This window comes from Ctenopharyngodon idella, chromosome 22 (assembly GCF_019924925.1).
Source record: "Ctenopharyngodon idella isolate HZGC_01 chromosome 22, HZGC01, whole genome shotgun sequence".
NCBI lineage: Eukaryota > Metazoa > Chordata > Actinopteri > Cypriniformes > Xenocyprididae > Ctenopharyngodon > Ctenopharyngodon idella.
In genome coordinates this window covers 16,616,465-16,643,436 of record NC_067241.1, presented here as the reverse complement: position 1 = coordinate 16,643,436, position 26,972 = coordinate 16,616,465, and the positions used below count along the sequence as shown (strand labels likewise).

At 36.1% G+C, this 26,972-nt stretch overlaps 1 protein-coding gene across 1 annotated transcript in view; it reads left to right on the top strand.

The window, feature by feature from the left end:
- The window catches only part of LOC127505326 (collagen alpha-1(XXIV) chain), a 96,544-nt gene that overhangs the window by 57,648 nt on the left and 11,924 nt on the right, over nt 1–26,972 (top strand). The window contains exons 25-45 of the mRNA XM_051880792.1: nt 2,388–2,441; nt 2,637–2,690; nt 3,347–3,400; nt 4,769–4,822; nt 8,778–8,831; nt 9,464–9,508; nt 10,836–10,880; nt 13,474–13,527; nt 14,761–14,814; nt 15,160–15,213; nt 15,420–15,473; nt 16,033–16,086; nt 16,555–16,662; nt 16,849–16,902; nt 17,526–17,633; nt 18,699–18,752; nt 19,052–19,105; nt 19,331–19,387; nt 19,535–19,588; nt 21,453–21,507; nt 23,158–23,264. Coding sequence (XP_051736752.1) covers nt 2,388–2,441; nt 2,637–2,690; nt 3,347–3,400; nt 4,769–4,822; nt 8,778–8,831; nt 9,464–9,508; nt 10,836–10,880; nt 13,474–13,527; nt 14,761–14,814; nt 15,160–15,213; nt 15,420–15,473; nt 16,033–16,086; nt 16,555–16,662; nt 16,849–16,902; nt 17,526–17,633; nt 18,699–18,752; nt 19,052–19,105; nt 19,331–19,387; nt 19,535–19,588; nt 21,453–21,507; nt 23,158–23,264 — 1,281 coding nt within the window. The remainder of the gene's footprint in view (nt 1–2,387; nt 2,442–2,636; nt 2,691–3,346; nt 3,401–4,768; nt 4,823–8,777; nt 8,832–9,463; nt 9,509–10,835; nt 10,881–13,473; nt 13,528–14,760; nt 14,815–15,159; nt 15,214–15,419; nt 15,474–16,032; nt 16,087–16,554; nt 16,663–16,848; nt 16,903–17,525; nt 17,634–18,698; nt 18,753–19,051; nt 19,106–19,330; nt 19,388–19,534; nt 19,589–21,452; nt 21,508–23,157; nt 23,265–26,972) is intronic.

Genomic DNA, 26,972 nt, shown 5'->3' with positions numbered 1-26,972 from the left:
CAAGACTGCGTTCGAGAGTTTTTTGAGGAGGATTTGCTTTAAATACGACACAGGAAAACATGCGGTGCTGTAGTTCTGTGTGATAGACTCAGTCATAACATTTGCATTCTGGTTTGTGTTGGTCTATAGTGTACGGGCTCACATGTGTGACGCATTAGAGATCAGCCGCAGAAAATCTGCGCAGGGGCCCCAACGGCCCCACTTCAAGAACAGCAATCTGGAGAACACAAGGTCTTTAATGAATGCATGACATCACTTTCCAAATGAACATCACGAGATCAGACCGAGGGGAAAATGGTTTAAATCTGCAGATTACTTGTATGAGTCCTCAACCTCTCAAAGGCCTTCACACCAACAAGAAACATGCGCAATAAAAGCTCTTTTTAAAGTAAGATCTTCAGATCTTAGCACAGAAGGTTGACGACAAGACATCTTAAGACATTTTGCTTCTCAAGTTGATTTACTGTCAGAATGTTTAGATATTTGTACTGACTCACAGTAGCTGAAACGTTTCAGTAGCTGCTGGATGATGATGATGATGTAGGTGATTTTAGATGTTTTCAGCGTATCTGGAGCGTGTTTTTCCTCAGAGAGCTGCTGAACATCCGTCCTCTGAGGTTTTGATGACAGTATTTTGATGTAGTGACTGTTACAGCAGGTCTATGTACTGCTGGCCGTCGCTCGACTCTTCCAGGAAAATACAGAAAGCCTCGTCAATCCCAGCCTGCACTTGGTGTCTTTCCCGACGAACATCTGTGGTGTCTGGCATGCTTTCGGAAAGCTTGTTTTTTTATTTCTTGGTTCTCCAGCAGGATCGGTTCCCCTCGTCGTTGACTCTTATTTAATCTGTCTGTCTTCTCTGTCTCAGATGTGGAGAGATGTAAAATGAACACGGACAGCAGCTCTGAGAAGAGTTTGATGACAAATGAGTTTATGATTGCAGATTTTGGCGTCTTTGCAAATCCGAGCACAGTTTGAGATGTTTTTGATCTCTTTTGTGACTCTAGAGGAGATTGCTGTGATCTTTTTCTCGAAACAAAATGAATCGTAGAAGAAAATTTTGTTGAGCAGCAAATCATCATATTAGAATGATTTCTGAAGGATCATGTGACACTGAAGACTGGAGTAATGATGCTGAAAATTCAGCTTTGATCACAGGAATAAATTACACTTTACTATATATTCACATAGAAAACAGCTGTTTTACACTGTAATAATATTTCACAATTTTTACTGTATTTTTTTATATAAAATAAAAGCAGTCTTAGTGAACAGAAGAGACCTTTTTCAAAAACTAACCCCAAACTTTTGACCGGTGGTATACGGTATAATTTCAATTAATCTTGAGCAATTTATTAACACTTAAAGTCATTATTTTTCCTGATCGAATCTTTCAAACCTTACAATAATGTGCTCTGTATTGTAAATGGCAAGCATGGAACAGACATGGAAAAGTTTGTGAAGTTTGTCGTCAAACAAGCCAAAGATATCTGATGTAATGATTGTTCTTTGACAAATTAACCGACTTAGCCTTCGGAAATTTCTCCAGGGCTAATGCTGCATGCTGGGAATCGTCCCAAAACCCCACTTGTACTGTACCAGCATGCAGACAACTATGGAAAATCCTGTGTGTTGTACAGGAGTGTGACGTCTCACGTCTGTGATGATTTATGAGCGCTGAGAGTGCAAATGCACATTGAGTTCATTGTGTTCACTCCACTGGGAGCAAACTTTATTTACACTTTATTGTCATAATACATCTGTTTGTTAACAAGAAGATGAATGTGAGCAGTTTAGCACAATGAGCTTCATTAGTTCTGTTAGTAAATGTTCCTGGAATCATTGCAGATGATATTAGCCAGTGTGTAAAAATTTTATTGTGCTTTTTTGTCATTTTGGAGCTTGACAGACCCAGTCTCCATTCACTTAATTAAATTTAATTTAATTTAATTAAATTTAATAAAAATACAGTAAAAATAGTGAAATATTATTCCAGTGTAATTTATTCCTGTGATCAAAGCTGAATTTTCAGCATCATTACTCCAGTCTTCAGTGTCACATGATCCTTCAGAAATCATTCTAATATGATGATTTGCTGCTCAAGAAACATTTATGATTATTATCAATGTTGAAAACAGTTGTGCGGCTTTAGATTTTTGTGGAAACCATGATACATTGTATTTTTCAGGATTATATTATATTATATTATATATTATATTATCTAGCAACCTGGATATTCTTCAAATAATTTACACACACATCCATGTGCTCTTGTAATGCAATTCTTCAGTTCCTCTCCAAAATCTGACATGAGGAACGCAGGAGTGTGTGCATGTGTGCGTGTGTGTGTGTGTGTTTAACCAGCTCTTGTTCTCTGTGTTGTTCAGGGTCCAGTGGGAATGATCGGAATAACCGGAGTGGTCGGACAACCTGGAGAAAAGGTAAAAACTGAGACACGGTCTTTATCTTAAACCTAATTCATTTTACCATAAATACATTATGATTTATTTTGAAAACATGAAACATGATGATTGTGTTCCACCGTGATGAAATGGATCAGCTACAGTATAACCTGATTTGTAGACTTAAATCAGTCAGAAAGTGTAACTGTGTTTGTGTTTATTGTGTGTGTTCAGGGTGATCGAGGTCCTCCGGGTCCTTTGGGTCCTCCAGGAGAGAAAGGTTCAACAGTAAGAACTTATTTCACATTAACAAACATATATTAATATGCATTGCACTGCAAAAAATTTTTGTATTTTTGATTTGTCCAGTACAAATATCTAAACATTCTTAAATTAAGATACATTTACTGGAGAAGCAAAATGGCTGAAGATATTAAGTGTTTTATTTATTTTTTTTTAATTTATTTTACTGAAAACTGGATCAAACTTAAGTGAGTTTGTGCTTAAAACAAGAACAAATATCTGTCAGTCAAACTTAATATAAAGGGAAACAAGTTTATTTTTCATTACCCCATTTTCTTGTCTCAATTTTTCAGAAAACAAGACTTATCTTGAGTCATTTTGCTTCTCCAGTAAATGTGTCTTGATTTAAGAATGTTTAGATATTTGTACTGTAAAACAAGACAAAAATACTAAGGAAAAACATAATTTGTTCAGTGCACATTTCATCATTTCATTTTGAAATATACTGAGACTTTCATGAAACACAAGCAGAGTCAATCGTTTCTTGAATGTAAATTGTTGCACAATGCAAAATGTGTGTAAATACGATTTGTGTGTAAATCAGTATTTGGTCTGATCTGATCTTAACCTGTTCAGTAGCCGGTTGGGTTGGTGGTTAGTGGGTTTATGGTGATAACCGTGTGTCTGTCTCTTTGTATTAGGGTTATCCGGGTCTTCCAGGAGGTCCTGGAGATTTTGGCCCACAAGGTCCACCAGTAAGTTTACCCATGATCCTCTGCTGTTTGAGATGCAAATTTAATCTGAAAAAAAAAAAAAAATCCTCAGAATGAAATCGAAAAAATTGCTGCTAAGCATAGCTGGAAGCATCAGACCAACTGCAACAATGAGTGATTAAAGACATTTTCAGATTATTTTAGTCAAAATGGCTGACAAATCACAAATGCAATCACTATTAATCTGATTAAATTGCTTATCACTTTTGAACAATAGGTGGCACTGATGTGCCAAATTGATGTTGTGTGTTCAGCATGAGGAGAACATGACACATACAAAGTTTGGAGTCAATATGTCAAAGCGTTGCAGAGTTACAGACTCAGAATCAGCTTGGCACCGTGCCATCAAATTTGTTGATGCTTTATTTGAGAACGGTTTGGTCTGTCAAAAAGCTTTTAATAACTTTTTTGCCATCATAGTATGAAGATAATCTGAGGCGATTTTGGTGAAAATCCGACCAATAATCTAAGAGGAGTTTGAAAAAGTAGGTTTTCAAAGAAATTCAAAATGGCGGACAGCAAGTTCGAATGAATATGACATAATTGGCATCATTGTTCTAGATATGACTCAAGGAATCTATCAAGACCAGTTTCATTAAAATAAGCAAAATTGATGAAAAGCTTCAGTACCTTCAGGAGTCCTGATGACACATACACACATGACACATGATTTTTGGACAAACCATTCAGTAGTTATAAGCAAAATAAGCCATTTTTCATATCTCCTGACCAGTAGGTGGAGCTGTCCTGAAATGTTGCATGTAGCCTGTGGTCATGCTTGTGATGACATGTACCAAGATTAGTCTCAATACACTAAAGCGTTGCGGAGATATAGCCTCACATCCAATTTGGCGTGCTGTTCGTCGAATTCGTTTGCGCGTTATTCCAGGATGGTTGGGTTTACCAAAAAGCTTTTAATAACTTTTTGCCAGCATGATTTGAAGATGATCTGAGCCAATTTTGGTGAAAATCAGACAAACCATCTAAGATGAGTTTGAAAAAGTAGGTTTTTCAGAAAATTAAAAATGGTGGATTTTGTTTTTTCATGATGAATCATCTTGAGCTAAGCAATCAGAGGAAAAATATTAAGTTTCTTGCCCTTATGGTTCAAAAGTTATTAGCATAAACAAGAGTGCAAATTTGGACAGTTGGTGGCGCTAGAGGGATTGAGTTAGAGACTTCAAAATTGCTGTGGTTAATGTTCAGACTGTCCAATGTAGAAGTGATATACACACAGATACAGTGGTTGCAGTCGGGGCTTTTGGGCTGTAAAACTGAGGTTAAGGGAAACTTTCCACATCAAAGTTGAAATTTTACTTTGATTCTTTCTGTCTGTCTCTTTTTCTCAAGGGTCCACAAGGGCCGAGAGGAGCAGCAGGCGTTCCCGGGCCCAAAGGACGGAGGGTAAGACGAGTAGTGAAACAAACTGATGCTTTTGTTACTTGTTTTTGTGTGTGTGTGTGTGTGTGTGTGTGTGTGTGTGTGTGTGTGTGTGTGTGTGTGTTGCTAATGATGTCAGGAGTCTGAACTAAAAGAGAAAGATTTGACTGGTGGAAAGCTTTGATTGACAGTTTTGTTCAATGTGAAACGTTTGTACAATGTTAGTGAACACAAGTAGAACAGATTTCGGAATATTCTGGATTAGATTTTATATTTTCTGTCTTCAATTTAAGTTAAAGTTTTAGTAATTGTGTTGTTTGTTTTTGTCATTTTTATTAGCTTAGTTTTCATGTTCATATTCAGATTCTGTTGCTGATTTGAAATATGTTATTCAATTGTGAGTGTGGCAAACTGTGTTTGAGATTTCAGGATTCCCCTATTTAAGTTGATAGGACTTCGTCTTGGATGTCAGAAATAGCTCCATATATGCAAATATGGCCGCTGAGTGAACAGACTTTCCTTGAAAAAGACTTTTACCGCAGGCTGATTGTCCTAGTAATAAATCCACAGGCTCTGTTTGTACAATGCTTTCAGTTTACTGCATTCAGCTCTTTATCTGTTCAGCGATCAGTGTGGCTACAAGTTTTGTCGTGTTTTGCTGACTGAATTTGCATGACTGAATCATGTTTGTTAGATAAACCACAGGGACCTCTAGTGGTCCAACTGAATATGACCCCAAAACCAAAAAGAAACTGAATCTAATTACTGTTTTATTTTGTAAGTTTTAGTAATTTAATTGTGTGTTTTTGTCTTTTTTTGAAAAGTTTTTTTATTATGTCTGTATAGTTTTTAATAAGTTTTAATTTATTTATTTAACTTAGTTATTTTAAAACTTCAACTTAAACTAAATGTAAATGAGAAATGTTGGCAACTATCTGAAATAAAATAATTTATTTATATATTTTTTTCAGTTAATGTTTATTTTATTTCCAGTCATTTTTTTTATTGTTTTAGTTTCAGTAACATATATACATACAAAATTCTTAGATTTTTTGTTAGATTTACATTATTGTATTTAATTTGCAGTATTGGCTTTTTTTTCTACATTTTTTTTTTTTTTTTCGTTACTCTTTTGTCTTTGTAGGGAAATTAATTTAGATTTATTCTGGCGTATAACAGACTAATGTTCACAACCAATGCAACATAACATAAAGGGTTAAACTGTCTTAAAGTTACAGTAGCAAAAACAGCCAGTTTAATTAATAACAGGTCAGTGTGAGGTTAAACATTCATGAATTATGTGCAGGAAACCTTGACTAGCATAATAAGTGACGAAGAGAAAGAGCGTGTTTGACGTGAGTCCTAATGACACAGGATGAAGTCTGTCAGAGGCCACAGAAGCTGATGAAAAGAGGTTTGAGGTTCATGCCAAACTCTGCAATTAAGAGAATGTTCCTCTCTGTTCTGTTTATATAAAACTGTGCAGATCTCATTTTAATGATGGTGAGGATGGGCGACTTTAAACCCCTATGTTAAAACATGGCAGACAGATCGCTTACACATCCTGAACAAAGAGCTCAGGCTTTCTGAAGAGTCAAGAGTCTCCGTTCATGAACCCAGCATCAACAGATGAGACTAACGAGACAGCTTTTAAGACATTATAGGCCAGTTCTAGATACAGTGGCTGTTTAAAATCATTATAATGCCTTTTAAGATCAACTTCTTTTGGCCAAATTCTAAGGCAGCATTGCATGGCACTAACAGAATGCACTGCAACATGCTCATTCCAAGATGATGAACAAAATGAGAAAAAAGTTGTTATAAAGTTCCCTGTAATTCATTCAGTACTGAAAAATAATAAACTTGAAAAATAGTTTAATATGTAATATTTAAACCAGCGTTTTTAATATTATTTATATACTTTGTAGTATTTATTAAAATTTTGAATTCGATTTTTATATATATAATATATATTCAGTTTTCACTTTTATTTTAGTTTGTTTTTAAAAAAAAAAAAAAAAACTTATTTTTATTTTATTTTAAGTTTTAGCTATTTTAGTGCCTCAACTTAGTTTATTTCAATTCGTTTTCAGTAATTTTTTTAAATTTTAGCATTATGTGCTTTTGTCATTTAAAATATTTCAGTTTAGCTTTAATTTTATGTAGTTCTTTAATTTATTTATTTCAGTTAGTTGCAAGCATTTCATATTTTTGGTTAAGTTTTTAACCAAAGGTTTTAACCAAAGGTTTTTAACCAATGGAGCCAGAGGTTCCATCTCAGTGAGGGTTCGACAGCGAGGTAGCACACTCATTTCTGTAACAGAACCTCTCTTTTTTTGGTTTTGTTTGGCTTGTGCTGGATTCTCGTTGTGTTTGGTCTGGCGTGTCGTCTCCGCTCTGTTGGCTCATTGATCAACTAGCTGGACTGTTTATAAGGATGAACTTAATATTTATAAAATAAATCTCACAAGATGATCATGAAAGGGGTTTTTTTTTTTTTTTGTATAGATGATATATGATAGTCATGAGGTTTAAGGCATGATGCTACAGGCAAAACATTTTTTTTTTTTCATGCAATGGTCAATTTTGAGATTTTGTACTATTTTGATTCCATAACATGTCTTCTTTCAGACTAGTGGAAAGAAAACATCCAAAACACACGTTTAAGTGTTTATCTTATTGGACTTTTTCTGTTTGCGTCTGTCTATTTCAGTTACACTGCATACCTTTAAAAGTTTTTTCCTCCACTTCAGCAGCACTTACAAACACCAAAATTTACAGTTTTATTCCTGACTATATTCTGAAGGTTTTTACTGTGGGGTTTTTTCAAATATCATTCACACTCATTTATATAACATTTTATTCCTAAAAACAAGTTTTTCTCCGTCTGTTGACAATTTTTTTTTTTTTTTTTTTTGATTTATGCAGTGATAAAAGAGATATCCAAAATCCATTCTGTAAAAAAATGTAACTCTAATATGTCAACAAAATCAAACAAGAATTTTGAACCTGGCTTCATCCAATGTTCAGATCTATTTTCTGGAAATGTATACAAATTAGTGCACATACACTATATTGCCAAAAGTTTTGGGATGTCTGCCTTTACGTGCACATGAACTTCAATGTCATCCCATTCTTAATCCGTAGGGTTTAATATGGAGTTGGCCCACCCTTTGCAGCTATAACAGCCTCAACTCTTCTGGGAAGGCTTTCCACAAGGTTTAGGAGTGTGTTTATGGGAAGTTTTGACCATTCTTCTAGAAGCGTGTTTGTGAGGTCAGGCAGTGATGTTGGCGAGAAGGCCTGGCTCACAGTCTCCGCTCTAATTCATTCCAAAGGTGTTCTATCGGGTTGAGGTCAGGACTCTATGTAGGCCAGTCCAGTTCCTCCACACCAAACTCTCTCATCCATGTCTTTATGGACCTTGCTTTGTGCACTGGTGCGCAATCATGTTGGAACAGGAAGGGGCCATCCCCAAACTGTTCCCACAAAGTTGGGAGCATGAAGTTGTCCACAATGTCTTGGTATGCTGAAGCATTAAGAGTTCCTTTCACTGGAACTAAGGGGTCAAGCCCAACCCCTGAAAAACAACCCCACACCATAATTCCCCCCTCCACCAAACTTTACACTTGGCACAATGCAGTCAGGCAAGTACCGTTCTCCTGGCAACCGCCAAACCCAGACTCGTCCATCGGATTGCAGAGAAGCGTGATTCGTCACTCCAGAGAACACGTCTCCACTGCTCTAGAGTCCAGTGGCGGCGTGCTTTACACCACTGCATCCGACACTTTGCATTGCACTTGGTGATGTAAGGCTTGGATGCAGCTGCTCGGCCATGAAAACCCATTCCATGAAGCAGTTCTTAATGTAATCAATCAGCTGTGGAATCATAATGATGTTTATTAGTTAATTTTTTACCCTATTCACAAGTGTGAAATCACAGCCGGACTCATATATGGTGTGTGTTTTTGTCTTTTAGGGCCTGAGAGGACCTGACGGCCCTCCAGGAGAACCGGGCCATGAGGGCGTAAAGGTACCAGCATCCCGTATATCACCTATACTGTTAGAAAAAAGGTTCTATATAGAACCCTAGGGCTCCTGATTCAATTTTAAAGAACACTTTATGCCAAAAAGGTTCTATATAAGGATAAATGTCTTAAATGACTGCTTAACACTCATATTTAACAGGTTATTTCAACTTTTTGTAGTAATAAAGTGTGTTTATGAGCTGCTTCATTTATAAAATTGAATTAACTAAATTAATTAATTAATTCAAACTAAATCCATAAAATGATCCCATAATGGGAACTACTAAAAGGTTTGATATATGAAGTGCCTGACGTAACCCTTTTAGGTTCTATATAGAATCTTTTCTTCAAAGAGTGTATTATATTCACACATTGACAGTTATATAAAAGTTAAACTCTCTCTTTCATTCTGGGAAGCATTGTGATGGCATCATTTATGTCCCTAGAACTTCCTGTTTCAATAGGAAATATATCACACAGGATAGAAAACTGCACTCTTTAGATCATTTCATGGGGCCTTTCACACCATCGCAAACCTGACAGCAGTTACATTGATTTGCATTACAAAGCCACTGAATGATCATGATGCGCAGACACGTCACACATGCCTGACGTTCTCGACTCTATTTATTTTCAGGGTGAAAAGGGATCTGCGGGGAGGAATGGAGCTCCGGGATTCATCGTAAGCACCTCTGTGTTTAGTTTAGAAATAAAAATGTCCCCAGAAGTGAGATGAATCTGAGACAAAATCTTCATTTAAGGACGTCCTCAAATGGGAAAACTACTCATACTTCAATTAAATGTGTTTTTTGAGGGTTTGTGCTAGTCTGTAGTCATCATAATAAGCTTTATATGAGAACAATCATTGTATATGAGACTGTCTGTCCTCAATCAGATGTGCTAGATGAACATGTTTTCACGAGGACATACCAGTGTTGTTATTGTTAACTAAAACTAATTGGAATAAAACTAAAAATAACATATAAATATTAGATGAAAAACTTAAAAAAGTACTAACATTAACCAAGTTTTTTAAATTAAGCCAAATTAAATTAAATCTAAAATTAAATTAAATATAAGATAAACAGTAATATTACCAATAATAATAAAGCACATGAAAAAAGATTATTAAAACTTAAACTAAAATTAAAATGAAAACTTAACATTTAAAAATAAAAGCTAATTTGAAATATTAATAAAAACTATAAACTAAAATACTAATAAATCATTTTTATTACACTAATTAAAATAACTACAGACCTGGGTTATTATAATTAACTAATACTAAGGCCATAAAAACATTTTATGGCCTTGAAACATTCATTACTTGAAATAAAATAAAGTCAAATATAGAAAAAAATTAAACTTATCTTATTTCAGCTAGTTACTAAGGCAACATTATTATTAGTATTTTTAATTTATATTTTAATTTAGTTTAACTTGATGTACTAAAATAACTAAAACTGAAATAAACAAATAAATAAACAAATAAATAAAACTATATGCACATATTTTAAAAATGACAAAATAAAAATGACAAAAACATACAAAAAACTACTAAAACTATAACTGAAATTAAAATGACAAGTATTAATAAAAGCTATAATAGTATGTCAATAAAACTAAAAATAACACTGCTAAAGCCAAACCCTAAACACATATTTTGCCATTTTCAGAAGTGAATAAAGACATGATTTAGCCCTTTTTGGACCATAAAGCCTGTTTAAAGACACATACAAGAGGAGTTTTTGCAGATTTAGAAAATAATTTTTGGGTAATTTTTCTCCGTTTCTATCCCCAAAGGTACAGCTAGTTACAAATAATACTAGATACACACATGAGGCAGAAGTGTACTGTATTTACGGCTGAGAGATCAGAGAGACATGACAAGTGCGCATGAGCTCCGTAAATCTGGTCTTCTGCTTCAACTCAAAGCACAGATCATGTAGATTTATGTTCAGAGGAGGTCAGTGATCTTGTTGTTGATGTGTGTTTGTGTTTGTTTGTAGGGTAAAGCTGGAGGTCCAGGGAAGAGAGGAGCAGCAGGAGCTCCTGTAAGTCTCTTTCTGTGTGTCAGTGTTGAGGAGGAATTGTGATGCTACTGGCTTAACTACGTTTCAGCAGTGTGACAGCTGCTTTCTTAACAGGGTTGCTTTTGTATTCCAGTGTAGATTGATTCTTATGAGCCTCACAAATCAGTCACAGAGTTATTGGTTGTTCTTGACTCACTGAACTACATCATTATAATGTAATTCTGTCCAAAATGAAAGGAACTGAGAACTGTTTTTGTGTCATGTGGTTCTCACAGACATAAATTAGTCACTGACTGATTTATGGAAACATGAAGTTGAAGATAAATAGAGTTAGAGATATTAACTGATACTTTGATTTAAAAATAACTTTCTATTTTATTTTAATACTCAAAAGTATGGAAATAATCATTAAGGAGCCATAATCAATCAACAGTGTGTGTTTCCTCTCCTCTAATAAAGCAGGCGGGTTTGTGCTGTCAGGATGTGTGTTTAAACTTCACACAGGTTTGTTTAAGCCTGAGGGGTTTTAGGTGCTCATGAGCTCACAGCGTCCTCTTGTGCCGCGCATGGGAACTAGAGGACGCTGGGCTTTTTTTGTTGAGCAAAATCAAATCAGCTGATTTTAAGTGAAAAACATGATTTAATTTCACCGAATCAACTTCACTTTACACCAACAAACAGAATTGTTATGTGTTAGGTAGGACATTTTCACTCAGGTTTCCACATTTGCTGCTCAGGAAATATTTCTGATTATTATCAATGTTGAAAACAGTTTCATATTTTTGTGGAAATCGTGACACATATTTTATTTTTCAGGATTCTTTGATGAATAGAAAGTTCTAAAAGAACAACATTTATTTGAAATAGAACCTTTTGTAACATTATAAATGTCTTTGCTGAATAAAAGTTTCTTTAAAAATGAAAACCTACATAGTCAGCTTCCTTCTAAGGCAACATCATGAAATCTTATAAGTGGCTGTTTTGGAAATGCATCATACACAGCACACGACTCACAATTGAACGTAACACAGTTTGTTCATGGCAGTGCATTCTGGAATCTGGCCAGTAAGACGTGATCATGTTGCCTAAAAATCTGATTTATGTGAATTTATCTCCTTGAATATGAAGCGTGTAAAGTGAACATATGGAAGCATTTATTGCGCAGAGGTTTACATCTGGAAAATGAAAGCGCGCTTGTGATGAAAGTGGTGATGTCACTGTTATTAAAGCAGGTATCAGCGCTCTTGGAAACTGAGCATCAGCCGTCTCTGTTGAGATATCCGTGACAAATAGTTTGATAAGACAGGTGGATGTTAAACCCAGAGCGATTCCTGTTTCTCAACGTCGGTGTCTGTACTGATAGTGATTGAGAAAGACGGGAAGCAAAACAGAGGAAGAAAATAAGAGAAGAAAGACTGTGGACTCACGGTCCCTGCTGGATTACGGCTCATGGTTACGTTTCCATCATAGAAACAAACACAAACTTATCATTTCCTTGAAGAGCTTCTGTAAAGAAGGAATGTTTTGCAACCAAATCAACCACTCTACATATATAAAGTGAACTTTTAATCAACAAATATAAATATGATGTGTGGGGGGAAAGAAGTATATAGTGGCCACAAATTAACAATTTGTTCTTATTACTTACTAATACATCAGCATGCTTTAATTTGTTCCCATGGATAAATCAAAACCAGGGAATGAATTAGTTCAGTGTGGCCATGATTTAGAAAAACGGATCAAATTATTACAATGGAAAAGTTGTTTCTTTGTGTTTTTCTCCTATAGACGACAACATTGTCAGAACAATCCCCTTTCACACCGATCCACGAAAATGTCTAAAATCGCTGTATTCTGCTGCTAGGCCAGTAGATGGCGATGTCTCTTTGTAAATAAACACTACACGTCTAGAGACTGAACACGTAACACACATGTATGGAGCCCCGCACATGACATGCAAGAAAAGAAATTAAATCGTGCACACGATTTACTAATTCATTAGCTCGATTTACTATTTCGTTCCCTCGATTTATAAATCAATTATTAATTATTACATCACATATTGAATATTTAGTCATTTTTATTAGTTATTGTTTTTTTATCAGATGTATATCGTTTTTATTCATTTTTATTTTAGATTTAATTTTAATAGTTAATTATAATTAAAGTTTTAGTAAATTTCATCATTTTTATTAGTTCTTGTTTTTTAATATGTATATAGTTTTTTTTTATTATTATTTTTAGTTGGTTTAGTACATCAGGTTAGACTAAATGAAAATGAGAAATTTTGCTTTCACAACTAGCTAAAATAAAATAAGTTTAAGTTTTATTTCATTTTATTTTAGAATGTCTGTTAATGGTTTTAATTTTATTTTTAGTTAGCAGTAATAACCCTGTACTGGGGTCTTTTTCTCAGGAGAAATATCAGAGATGCTTTTGCTATATATTTATTCTCACTACCGTCCAGGAGAAACAGTGATATTATTGAGATCTCATTTGTGATTTTTCTGTTCTATCGAATGTTTTTTAAAGTGAATTATGTATAATCAGATTTTATAAAGTCTTGTATATGAATCACATGTAATTGGTGTGTGTGTGTGTGTGTGTTTTACAGGGTAAAGCAGGTCCACCCGGCAGCACAGGTGAAAAAGGTCCTCCAGGTGAACCTGTGAGTATTACAACACAAACCCAAATTTGCATTCTCAAATGAGCCTAATTTGCATAACAAGGGGTGTGTTTACATAGAAAATAATTAAAGACTTCTGCATGGCACAGCTAGGTCACATTTAGTGCTGGTTCAGTGTTATTTACTATCATATATATACTATCATAGTGTTTATTAATATTCTAAATTAGCTTTATTTTCATATTTTTAGTTTTCACTTTAAAGTTTTAGTAATGTTGTATTTCAACTCATTTTAAGTTAGTTGCCAAATTGTAAAAAATGTCTTACGTTTTTTACGTTTAAGTTTTTCATCTAATATTTATATTTTATTTCAGCTTCATTTCAATTAACAAAATTTTTAAATAGTTTTAGTTTCAATACTAACTTGATTATTTAAAAATATTTCTATATATCTTTAATTTATATAATATTTGAGTTTTAGTTTTAGTAATTTTAGTATTTCAACATAAACTCATTTTAAGTTAGTTGCCAAATTTAAACATTTCTTACGTTTATTTATGTTTACGTTTTTAATCTAATATTTATATTCAATTTTATTTTTATTTATTAATTTTTTTTTTTAATAGATGTAGTTACATCACTGACCTGTTTTTTTTTTTTTTAAATATTTCTGTAATATTTCTATAACTGGATGTTGATTTGTATCTCACATTGTTGTTCATATGTGCTAAACTTTCAGAAATGTACTGTGTATAGTCTCAGCATTTATATATGGTGTTTTTGCTGCTTGTTGTTGCATCTTTCTTGTGTAAGTCATGATATGAAGGCCTCAGAGGGTTCGTTTAGCTCCTCCTCGTGGCATTTCCAGCATGTTTCGTGTCATTACGTCTAAACATGTAATCAGCCACACTGACAGCAGATGAAAGACTTTTAACAGTGTCTCTGGAACAGCTTCTTGTTTCCACTCTTTGATTCCCTGTGCATCTGACACACGCTTATGCGTACATGTATCTACACATGAACAATGACCCTCATGCTGATCATATGTGCACTAAAACATACATGGCAAAATTCACTTCAAGTTAGGCTTAATAGTAAGACCTCTTCACATCTAACGCCAAGGGCGATACGCGAAATGCTGATTTATATTTCCAAAACAAGACCGAGCAGGACTGGTTATGGGAAATTCAAGTTTGTTTATTTTTGGTAATTGTGCATGATTTCATATTTATTTCATACTTATGTGAATGTGACTATTTGGTTTTGTTCGTTTAGGGGTCCAGAGGCCCTCCGGGGGACGCGGGACCAGATGGAGAGCAAGGTCACGAGGTATTTCCTGAAATAAACTTAATGAAGTGTATAACAGAGTTCTCCTGCATCTAATTATGTGGTAAAATGTGCATTTGCAAATTAATTAAGCGATAATACAGTACAGTCAGACTGTGCCGAGTTATATAATAGCGTTAAATTCAATAAATTACATAATAAGGAGTGTAACACAACACAGAACACTACAGAAAAGTCTAATAATAGCACAATTTAATTATTTTTAGTAAATGAACTATGTTGCAGGGTATTTAATTGAGCTTTGTTTTTGAGTTTTGGGTCTGATATATGAGCACACGTGTGTCATTCTCATGTTCTTGTGATTTTCTCGCTTTTGTGTATGAGCAGGGACCTCCAGGACCTGAAGGAGAGCAGGGGCCTGTGGGTGAACCTGGACTCAAGGTGAGACAGACCAGCCCATAACTCTTAAAGGGACAGTTCACCCGGAAATGACTGTATTGTATACATTCTTCTGTGGAAGGCAAAAGCTGCTGTTTGCAATGCAGTGGAATCAGATGATTTATTCTGACAAGCTTTAATAATAATACTAACAGTATCAAAGTGAGATCTATTGGCATTTGGCAACCGTGTCTTTGTCTTTTTTCCAGGGTGAATTGGGGCCTGTCGGAGACGAGGGTGAACTGGGCCAACTGGGCATCAGAGTGAGTCAAAACCCCACACCGACTCCATTCGCACTCCAAGTGAACGTGATCCATCAGTGTATTTTTATTGCTTTAACTGACGTGAGCCAAACGGTGTCAATAATCTGAAAGACGGACCCTCGGGCCGTCCACTCGCTCGCACACACTGAATGTCTTTGTCTCTGTTCACTCAATTATTCAAGCAATTCTCTGTGTTTGTTATTGGATATTATGACATCGGGTGGATCTCATGAAACCTGTCATGAGTTTATCCGGCTCGTATTTCACCCCAAAATCAAAAGAAATAAATCACAAATCTCATTACTGTCTAGTGGAAAAAAATTCTCATATGTTATTCAAACTGTAAAATATTTATCCGTAATCTCGGTAATATTGCAATCAGATATGTTGACTTGCTTATACAAATAAAAAATGTCTGTAATGGCTACTAGGAAAAGCAAATAAGCACGTTTCTGCTGCAGTATCAGCACTGAGGGTCAGCACAGCTGCTGTGTGGGATGAATCCCATGATGCTTTTCTACATTTAAATTCTGATCTGACATGTTACCAATTGTCTTAGGGTCCTCCAGGGCCACCCGGAGAGGACGGACATCAAGGGAAGGACGGACCTAAGGTGAGACTGCAGATTCTCTTAGGACATTTCTACTTACATTTACATTGAGACATTTATCCAAAATGACCTGTTCTGCATTTAAGGTATACATATTGTTTGTAATTATTTCTGAAATTTATAAATGAATATCAATTTCTATAGATATTTTTAAATGAAAATTGTTTCAAAGTAAATCCTGCACCATTTTTCCCTGCGTATTTGCATCGACAGTACACAAATTGTGTGTTTGAGTTTTTTCTTTGGTTTGCCCAGAATGCACTTGCATACATTTTATTTGGCACATTACTATTTCTTTCTTTGTTTATTTAATCAGGGACAATACACATTAATAATACATGAAAAAAGCCTTGGCAGGTTGATGTTAAAGACAAAGTTATGAAGATTCCCGACACCGTTGAACCTAAACCCACTCATTATTGGAAATACTTTTCATGTAATTTATGTTTCCGTTACATTATTACTTCTTAGGGCGAGCCAGGTGACCGTGGACCAATAGGAGAAGCCGGGGAAAGGGGCGAGATCGGTGACTCCGGCCCACCAGGACTTCCTGGAGATGCTGGGGCAAAAGGCTTCCCGGTTAGTGATGGAAGAGTGATGCAGTGCATACAACATAATTTGTTTTTGTGTCATTTAGTTGTGTGTGGGGGCATATGTTCACATTAAATCTCTCCACAAACAGCTCTTTAGATAATCAAGTCTGTTATGAGATGGTCTGAAATTTGTCCTGATGATGTGAAGTTAAAGCAGATGTTTCTATATCAGGGGCCCGAGGGCAAACAGGGTCTGCCAGGCAACCGCGGACGTCCAGGAAAGAAGGTACTAGCATTTCTGGATCAAAATTAATTATAGCCACAAAACCTCATTAAATTGCATCAAAACAATATGAGGAACCCTACATTTTAAGTGCACAAGAGGGGAGACTGAAGAGTTTACAATCTGGAGTATTGTGTCAAAAGTAAAGTGGACCTCGGATAGAGCCCTGTGGTACTCCTTCCAGATTCACAAATTACTTAATAACTCTTATAAGGTTTCATTTGTTAAAATTAGTTAACTGCATTAGTTAACATGAACTAACAATGAACAATACTTCTACAGCATTTATTTTTACAATTTAAAGTTGTATTTGTTAACATTAGTTAATGCACTGTGAACTGACATGAACAAACAATAAACAATTGTGTTTATATGAACTAACATTGACCAAAATATTTTTTTGACTGTTTTACTGTGATGTTTGCTCACTGTTAGCTCATGTTAGTTAATACTTTCGTTAGTTAATAATCTCAATTAACAAATGAGACCTTACTATAGTGTTGCCAACTTTTCACAACACCCCTTCTTCTTCATCTTGGCTCGCTCTTTATTTTCACATTACATTCGTAGAGCAGTGTAGACCAGTAGACCTTTCCCAGTGATATTTCCATCTTCCTCTTTTGTAGGGTGAGAAAGGGCCGCCTGGTCACCTGGGAGAAATGGGCTCGCCAGGCGAAATCGGACAGACTGGGGAGAGAGGACTCAAAGGTGCTCGTGGAACCAGAGGACCCGCAGTTAGTGTGCTTTCTCCTTTAACGCATCCCTCTTTCTCTAAGTCTTCTGATGATGAGATCGAGAATTGGCTGTGCAAATCCTAAAGACGTGATTACCCTAATCACGTGACAAAGACTTCAGTAGCAGAGCCAAACAATACAGTCCGAATGAGAGAAATGGATGCACTGAATTCATTAACAAGGGGAAATTTGGGAATATTGTGTCGCTTGAATCCACAGCCTTAAAATTATACTGCATTGTGTTGCTGTATTTGATTGCACCACTGGGGGAATCCTAGATAATGGTGTATTATATAAATAATTAATAATTAAATAATAAATAGTAACGTGTTATTGGATTGTTTTGTCAGTTAAATTGGTGTCACTCATTTGTTAACATTAGTTAAAGCATTTTCTAACAATGAGCAAGATATTTTTACAGCATACAAATAAAAAAAAAATGCATTACAAAACCTTATTGTTACGGTTGAAGTAATTGGGTATTAAAAATGAATGCTATATGAGCTGAGTTACAGAAGCATAATAATTTCCTTGGGCTTTTTTAAAATGTGTTTTACCCTCAAACTCGCTGTTTTTACTGGCTCAATTAAGGCGTGTATAAACATTAGCAGGATTTGGAATTGACCCAAAGCTTTTTGATGGGATTTACACTAATGCCGTTAGAGATACTAGGGTCTAATCCGCTTTTCTTGTACAATGCAGTTAAGCGCCTGCTGATTTGGTGGTTTTAGGCCGGATTTTATAAGCAGAGAAAATGTCTGGAATTGTTTTATTTTGCCCCAGCGTTTCCCTCGGGGTTTAACGACATCGATGAAATATAAAAACAAGTGTTGTTAGGGAAACCTACCGTCTTGTTTTCATAAGTGAACGCTTTTCCAAGAAGCCATAATGGGATGAGCAGCAGGAGTCATTTTTTTAAGACACCATCCAATAATATGTTTTTCAGGACGACATTGCTGACAGGAAACACTTGGGTTATTTTTAGCAGGTTATTTGTTGAGGTACGAAGAGTACGCCACCAAACACGAGCTAACATATGAGTGTGTTTTGTTCATTACCTTGCAGGGTCGACCTGGAGTTATGGGTCCTCAGGGAGAGCCGGGACTGCAAGGTTATGAAGTGAGTTGCAGTTTCAGAAGACATGCATGCAAATATATGCACTCGTGAATGCTTACAAAAACAAACACTCACACTGGCAGAAAGTTTTAGGAGTAAATCCCTAAAGTATCACTTTTGTGGATTTGTTTGGAATGCGCACTTTACAAAACAAAGACCAACCAGACATGATCATTGTTTGATTATCTCAAATGTCTGCCAATTAATCAGCCCAGCCAGTATATTACCACTCAAAAAGGAGTCTTTCTTAGGATTAGACAAGAAAATAATCTGTTTTTATCTTTCTTTTTCTTTATCCATAGGGTCACACTGGCAAGCAAGGTCCAGCAGGCCCCCCGGGACCAAAGGGAGAGAAGGTTATACAACATAATTTGATATATTGAACAATAATCACAGTCTAAATGTCCTCTTTGGGTTATATTGTTACATATAATGCTTAAAACTCTTATGTAGTCTATGCAAAAAGCAGTAAATCATATTGCGAAAGGATCTATAATTGCTGTTAAGCCAAAGTTTAAAAAATAATAGTGTGAAAATGCATTTTAGATTCTGAGTTTGACTGATTATGTGTGTTTTTTCAGGGTTACCCAGGAGAAGACAGTAAAATGGCAGGACCGCCCGGGCCCTTAGGTGAACCAGTAGGTCTTAATTTCCTTTAACTTCCTGTTTTTGTTCAACATATGGAATGAAATCACTAAATAAAGAGCCGATGATATTTACATCTCTATAATGAAGAAATAAAACAACATATCAGTGTGTGTGTGTGTGTGTGTGTGTGTTTACAGGGCACTCCAGGAGAGAAAGGTGAACGTGGGGAACCAGGAGATGATGGATATCAGGTTAGTGTCTCTGTAAGGAGGAATTTCATGCTTTGGAAAAATCATTCCTGTTCGCTAACTAGCTTATTTTTTAACTGTAGTGCCCGCTGTGATTTACTCAGTTAATACCACTTAAGTTGAGTTTAGCTTTGTTGAAGTGTGAGATTAGAGAGATCGCCTGTAGTAATGTCTCTGGAATAATTGGAATTTAATTTAAAATTGGAAATTTAAAAATTTGAATTATTAGTGGCTTATATAACTACCTATCATCAACATAAAAACAACCCAAAACACCCTCGCACTAACCCTACCAAGAACACCCGAGCAACCCCTCAACAGCATACTTAAAACTACTCAGAACATCTTAGAAACCACTTAACAACTACCCAGAAAACTCCAGAAACCATATAGAGCCTCTCAGAACACCTCAGCAACAGCATATAAACACCATAGCAACCACACAGTGACATAAAAAACCCTCAGAACACATCAGCAGATGCATAGCAACACCCTAGCAACCATACAGCAACATGATAAAACAAATGCTCAGAACACATCAGCAGATGCATAGCAACGCCCTAGCAACCATACAGCAACATGATAAAACAAATGCTCAGAACACATCAGCAGATGCATAGCAACACCCTAGCAACCATACAGCAACATGATAAAACAAACGCTCAGAACACATCAGCAGATGCATAGCAACACCCTAGCAACCACACAGCAACATGATTAAAAACACCTCAGCAGATGCATAGAAACACCATAGCAACCATCAGCAACATGATAAAATAAACTCTCAGAACTCCTCAGCAAATGCATAGCAACACCCTAGCAACCATACAGCAACATGATTAAAAACACTCAGAACACCTCAGCAACTATATAGCAACACCCTAGCAATGACACAGTGACATGATAAAAAACTCTCAGAACACATCAGCAGATGCATAGCAACACCCTAGCAACTACGCAGCAACATGATTAAAACACTCAGAACACATCAGCAGATGCATAGCAACACCCTAGTAACCACACAGTGACATGATAAAAAACTCTCAGAACACATCAGCAGATGCATAGCAACACCCTAGCAACTACGCAGCAACATGATTAAAACACTCAGAACACATCAGCAGATGCATAGCAACACCCTAGTAACCACACAGTGACATGATAAAAAAACTCTCAGAACACATCAGCAGATGCATAGCAACACCCTAGCAACTACGCAGCAACATGATTAAAACACTCAGAACACCTCAGCAACTGTATAGCAACACCCTAGCAACTACACAGTGACATGATAAAACAAACACTCAGAACACTTCAGCAACTTCATAATAACATCCTATCACCTGCACAGCAACATGGTAAAAGTCACTCAAAACACCTCAACAACTGCATAGCAACACCCTAGCAACCACACAGCAACATGGTAAAAGTCACTCAAAACACCTCAACAACTGCATAGCAACACCCTACCAACCGCACAGCAACATGTTAAAAATCCCTCTGAACACCTCCACAAGTGCATAGCAACACCCTAGCAACCGCACAGCAACATGTTAAAAATCCCTCTGAACACCTCCACAAGTGCATAGCAACACCCTAGCAACCACACAGCAACATGTTAAAAGCACTCAGAACGCCTCAGCAATAGAATAGAATGTCCTAGCATAGTGGCGGTGACTTTTGCAAGCACCAGAATCTCATGTTGTTTGTTCTTCTTGATCTAGATTAAACTGCTCTACATCAGTTCGAGTGCTTCTTTCCCCTGCAGGAAATTCCTCCAGCGGGCCTGTTTTCATCAGAAACAGTCGACACTCAGATTCATATTTGTTATGTCAACACTGCAGTAATACGTCTGTGTGTGTTTTAGGGTCACGCAGGGGTCGGCCGGCGCTCGGGGAGCCCTCGGTCAGCAGGGATCTCCTGTAAGTGTGATACGTGACCAACTCTGACACAAACCCTAGTGAGCAGCAGATTCTAGCGCTCTACATAGGCAGCAACTAGTGCATGATGCAAATAGTGCTGCTCCTCAGAAGTGCATCTAGAGATTCAACTCGCAACTGAGTTTGAGTTTTTACTTTCTGAGCTATGATGCCTTAAAACACTGTCTAGGTAGGCAACTCACTAGGACCCGGAGCAGAGGTTTTGTTGCATAACTTTCCTAATTAAGTTACCGGAAAGTTTGACTTGGCAAAGCCAATTTTTGCAGTTTTTTATGTAGTTAATTTTGGACCCTGGCCACACGCCTGTGGACCAGCGTAACATCACACTGCATAATGAAGCTAAAGAGAGATATTTTCATTATTGTCCAGGGATCTCCTGGGCTGCCCGGTGAAGCAGGACCCAAGGGCGAGAAGGGAATTCAGGTTTGTGTGTGTATAAGTGTACTTGCATTAATTCTGCACTATGTAGTATGTATACTGTGTGCAGTATGTGATTTTTCTGTATGCATAAGTCTATAGCCAACATGAATAGTTTCATTTAAAAACAACAGAAGTCAGTGGCAGGTCACCACTGTAGTGTGTGTGTTTAGTTGTGTAACAGAAGGAATTTTATATTCCCTTGTATGCTTGTTTCTCTTTGCAAATCCATCCTGTAAATCTCCTGTAAAGCCTCATTCACTGTCACAAATATCCCATTCATATTAGCCAATGAACGGCATTAACAGTCTGAGAGAAGTGCTTTTGGCCACCCAGTGTGGCTTAATTCCATCGTATCAGGAATTTTGTGCTTGAATAAGAGAAGATTATAGCAGATTCTTTATCACGAAATGGAAAAATGTTTCTTTTAAGTCATAAAAAAACATTCTTAGGTAACAGAGATTTATATAAGGGTACTAAATAAGTTTATGTGTGTGTTTTTAGGGACTCGCTGGTAAGAAAGGATCCCGAGGCCTCGCTGGAGCACCAGGTCTTGAAGTGAGTATCTAATAATGATTTATGATGGCTTGTCTTTTCAAGTGTTAAAGGGATAGTTCACCCAAAAATGAAAATGATCCCATGATTTACTCAGCCTCAAGCCATCCTAGGTGTATATGACTCTCTTCTTTCAGACGAACACAATCGGAGATATATTTAAAAATATCCTGACTCCACGCTTTATAATGGGAGTGAATGGGGGCGAGATTTTGAAGCCCAAAAAAGTGCATCCATCCATCATAAAAGTACCCGACGTATGATGTATTGACGAACACGGAAGCCAGTTATTATAGTTTATAAAGTTTTAAATATCAATATTTTTCTTACAAAAACACATCGCTTCACTTTAGAAGGCCTTTATTAACCAACTGGAGTTGTATGGATTATATTTATGATGGATGGATGTGCTTTTTTGGGCTTCAAAATCTCGAGCCCCATTCACTCCCATTATAAATCTATTACATAACTCTGTGTTTGACTGAAAGAAGAAAGTCATAAACACCTAGGATGGCTTGAGGGTGAGTAAATCATGGGATAGTTTTCATTTTTGGGTAAACTATGCCTTTAATACCATGTGTAAACAGCAGCTGCAGGCTCCGCCCCCTCTGGCAGGATGCTGTGGTCATGTGACTCTCTTCATTTCCATCTCGTCTTTAGGGTCCAGTGGGTTTGCCGGGGCCCAGAGGGATGACGGGTATCCGGGATCCGACGGGCTTCCTGGTCTTCCTGGTTTACCAGGTCTCCCTGGATCGAAAGGCCGAACAGTGAGTGTGAAATAACAAATACACACGTCTATAGATATAGAAAGACACCAGTAGTTTCATTTGCTGAAGCGACAATCTAAAACGTATCTTAAACTTATTTTAAAGGGGTGGTTGATTATTATTTCACTTTTCTAACTTTAGTTAATGTGTAATGTTGCTGTTAGAGCATAAACAATGCAAAGGGTTGTTTAAGGACTACAACAAACAGCTGGTAAGGACTACATGAGCTTCTTCCTGGGTTGGTGACATCACAAACCCTAACATTTACATAAACCCCGCCCCCGAGAACACACAACAAAGGGGGTGTGGCCATGTTGGGCTGCTTTAGAGAAGAGGAAGAGTTGTTGTAGTAGAGTGTTGTTGACATGCCGTCATTTTACACCGGACTGCTTCACAAACGAGGGTCAATTCAACACAAAAGATTAACATGATGGCACATGCTAGTGGATGAGTTGAATCAACTCCACAGCAACTACATAAATTTATCCACTAACCATTCAGAAACGTCTAAAAGTTGTAACTTCTTCCTGAGTCTCTCCATCAGTGTCGACTCCGGTTTGAACAATGTAAGGCTGAACACCGTTACTGACAATCCTCATTTTGTCTGCGTGAGATTCTCCAGCTTTGTTGTTGTTGAGCAGCCGAAGCGCGAGCTGTTAAAGCTCCACCCTCTTCTGGAAAGGGGGCGGGAGCAGCAGCTCATTTGCATTTAAAGGGACACACACAAAAACGGCGTGTTTTTGCTCACACCCAAATAGGGGCAAATTTGACAAGCTATAATAAATGATCTGTGGGGGATTTTAAGCTGAAACTTCACAGACACATTCTGGAGACACCAGAGACTTATATTACATCTTGTGAAAGGAGCATTATAGGTCCCCTTTAAACTGTAACTTTTATTTATTTATTTATTTATTTTTTTTGAGGTAATTATGGTAAAGCTTGTTTTACTTTATATGTACATTGAAAAAGTTTAGTGTAGGATTTACTTACTTTAATTTTCACTCAGAAATTGCTAATAAATTTCACAAATAATTCCAAATGACAAGTAACACATTGAATTAAATATGAAATTGAATTAGAACAACTGTAATAGTATTTCTTGTAAAACATACTCCAATAATCTTCATTTACAACTTCAAAAAACACTATTTCCCAAAAAATCTTCTTTTTTTTCTTCTTTTTTTTGAAAAACTTTTTTTTTTTGTTAATCATGTACAACTTCGGAAAATCTTTCTTTAAAGTGCATATCTTTGAGGCCTGTGGTTTTTCACGTTATTTTTGTGTATTTTTATCGGGGAAAACTCTGATTTTGCTGTATTTATTACTATCAGTTACTGGCACGCATCATCTTGCTTTCATTTCAGCATGTTAAATTCAACCAAAATTGTATTTTTTTTTCCATATTCTACTTTATACTTTAGTTTTCTGCATAATTCAAATGTGAAAATATCTAGGCTTGACAGAATCCTCTAAAAATCAACATGATCCAGCCCATTTGACCATTTATGAGACTTTATGAGTGAAAAACTGAATAAAAATAAGAAATGAGGACATTTCTGGAATCTAGAGCGGATTTTCTCCATCAGGAATTGATCGGATGGTGAAAGTATCTACAGCACTTTGATGAAAGACAGTGAAGATAAATATTAGTTTCTGTAGAATAACATGCGCTAATGAAAGGCTCTTAATCAGACATTCAGGTAAATGGAGTTGATTTGATGTTGACTTTAACACGAAGCCAGTGACGTTCTCCTCGTGTGATTGATCTGTTTGGCTCATTTCCTCTCTTTATTTCTGTACTAACAGCCCGTCTGATGAATGAATGCTGTTACGCAACTCATTTCTGAGGTGTTTGTGGTTTTTCTGCTGGCCAGTGTTTGCAGGTCGGCCAGATGTTTTGCTGATTCAGACGTATCCAAGTGTTTCTTTCAATTATAAGCACTTATTTTCCATACCGTGCAGCTGCGTGTAAACGCTGTACATTAGAGACGCCTTTGGGCGACATTCAGCTGTGTGTGTGTGTGTGTGTGTGTGTGTGTGTGTGTGTGTGTGGGTGTGTGTGTGGGTGTGTGTGTTACATAACCAAAAGCCAAATGAGTGATGTAATTATAATGAGAGTTTGAACACTGACTGTTTTGCACATGTGAGGATAATAGTAATGTGTTGAAAACTCACAATAATGTAGTGATCAAAATGTGTGATATAAATGAAAACTTTGAGCTTCTTCTTTGTCCAGCTTTATCAGATGCATTCTGGGATGCTTTTAAACACTGATGGAGGAGGAGCGTGTGATGATGCTGTATCTGCTCCAACACATAGATTAAAAAAATAATGAATTTCAATACTTTCAATCATTTTAAATCAGATAACTTTAAAGCACAAGGTTTGTAGGATCATGAGGAAAATAAAGTGTTGTTTTATTAAATTGGTGTTTTATTATCATTAATTTACTGTTATTTAGTTAGTTTTTATATTTATATTTTCTGTTTTTATTTTAATTTTAGTTAGAGTTTTTTTAGCGATATTTTTTTTGTCATTTTTATTTATTTGTTCCAATATTTCTATATATTCTTTATTTTATTTCAGTTTTAGTTTTAGTTACATTCAACGTAAACTAAATGAATATTAGAAATAAAATAAGAATTCTAAATTAAATAGAAAAAGGTTAAGTTTATTATGGTTTATTAGTTTTTTTAAAAAAAAAAATATATATATATCCATAGTTTATTTATTATTTAAATTTCGGTTTTAGTTCTTCAACTTAAACTAAATGAAAATGTTGCCTTGGTGTTTCTAGTGTATTGTTATAGTTTTATAGTGTCATTCTCTCACTGTTTCTTCCTGTAATTATCGTTCGATTAAAGCCGTACGTCATCTTGTGTTTAACGTTACAGTCATAAGATCATGCAGATGAATCCCAGATCCAGTGCTGTCCTCCATCATCTAATTCTCTTTCCTGATCTTTTTCCACAATGAAATCCTTGTCTTTGTTTCAGCACATTGAAGTGCATGTGGGAAGTTTAGAGTTGCATAAGCGATCAGTCAGCTTATTTTGTGTTTCATCTGTCATAAAGGGGTCATGAACTGCGTTGTTTTATTGTTTTATAATGTTTCCTCGGGTGCATGTATAATGTAAATATGAATTTTACATCAACAATGGTCATAATTTAGAAATAAAAGGCATTTTTCCTACCCTGATTTTAGGCTCTTATTTGAAACTCTGTTTGAAGGGGCGTGTCTGCTGTGAGACTTCAGTGTAAACGCCCACGTCATTGCAACTCAATTTCTGCACACTAACGAATGCTTTCATCATAACTAACAGTGCAAACACGATGTAACTAAGAGATTCGTTGAATAAAACAGGAGTTTTGGCGCGAGTCCAGAACTCAGTCACTGATAAACTCGCTCTGTTTGATTGACAGCTCCAGCGATTGTAAAGGGAGCGTTCTTTGATCGCTTTCTGTATATAATTTAATCACAGTGTAAATAACACATTATTTTCATCCTACTAAGAGAAACAATGTGAAGTTGAGTGTTTAGTCACTGATTTTATTTACTGACACATAGACAAAGATCATCTGACTGTACATGAATCATTAATATCAGATCAGGCATTAGAATGAACAGTTACTGACATGTTGTTGCGTTACTACATATCGTAAAAGTCCGTTTGTAAAGTCTGCGCCGAAATGTGATTGATTTACC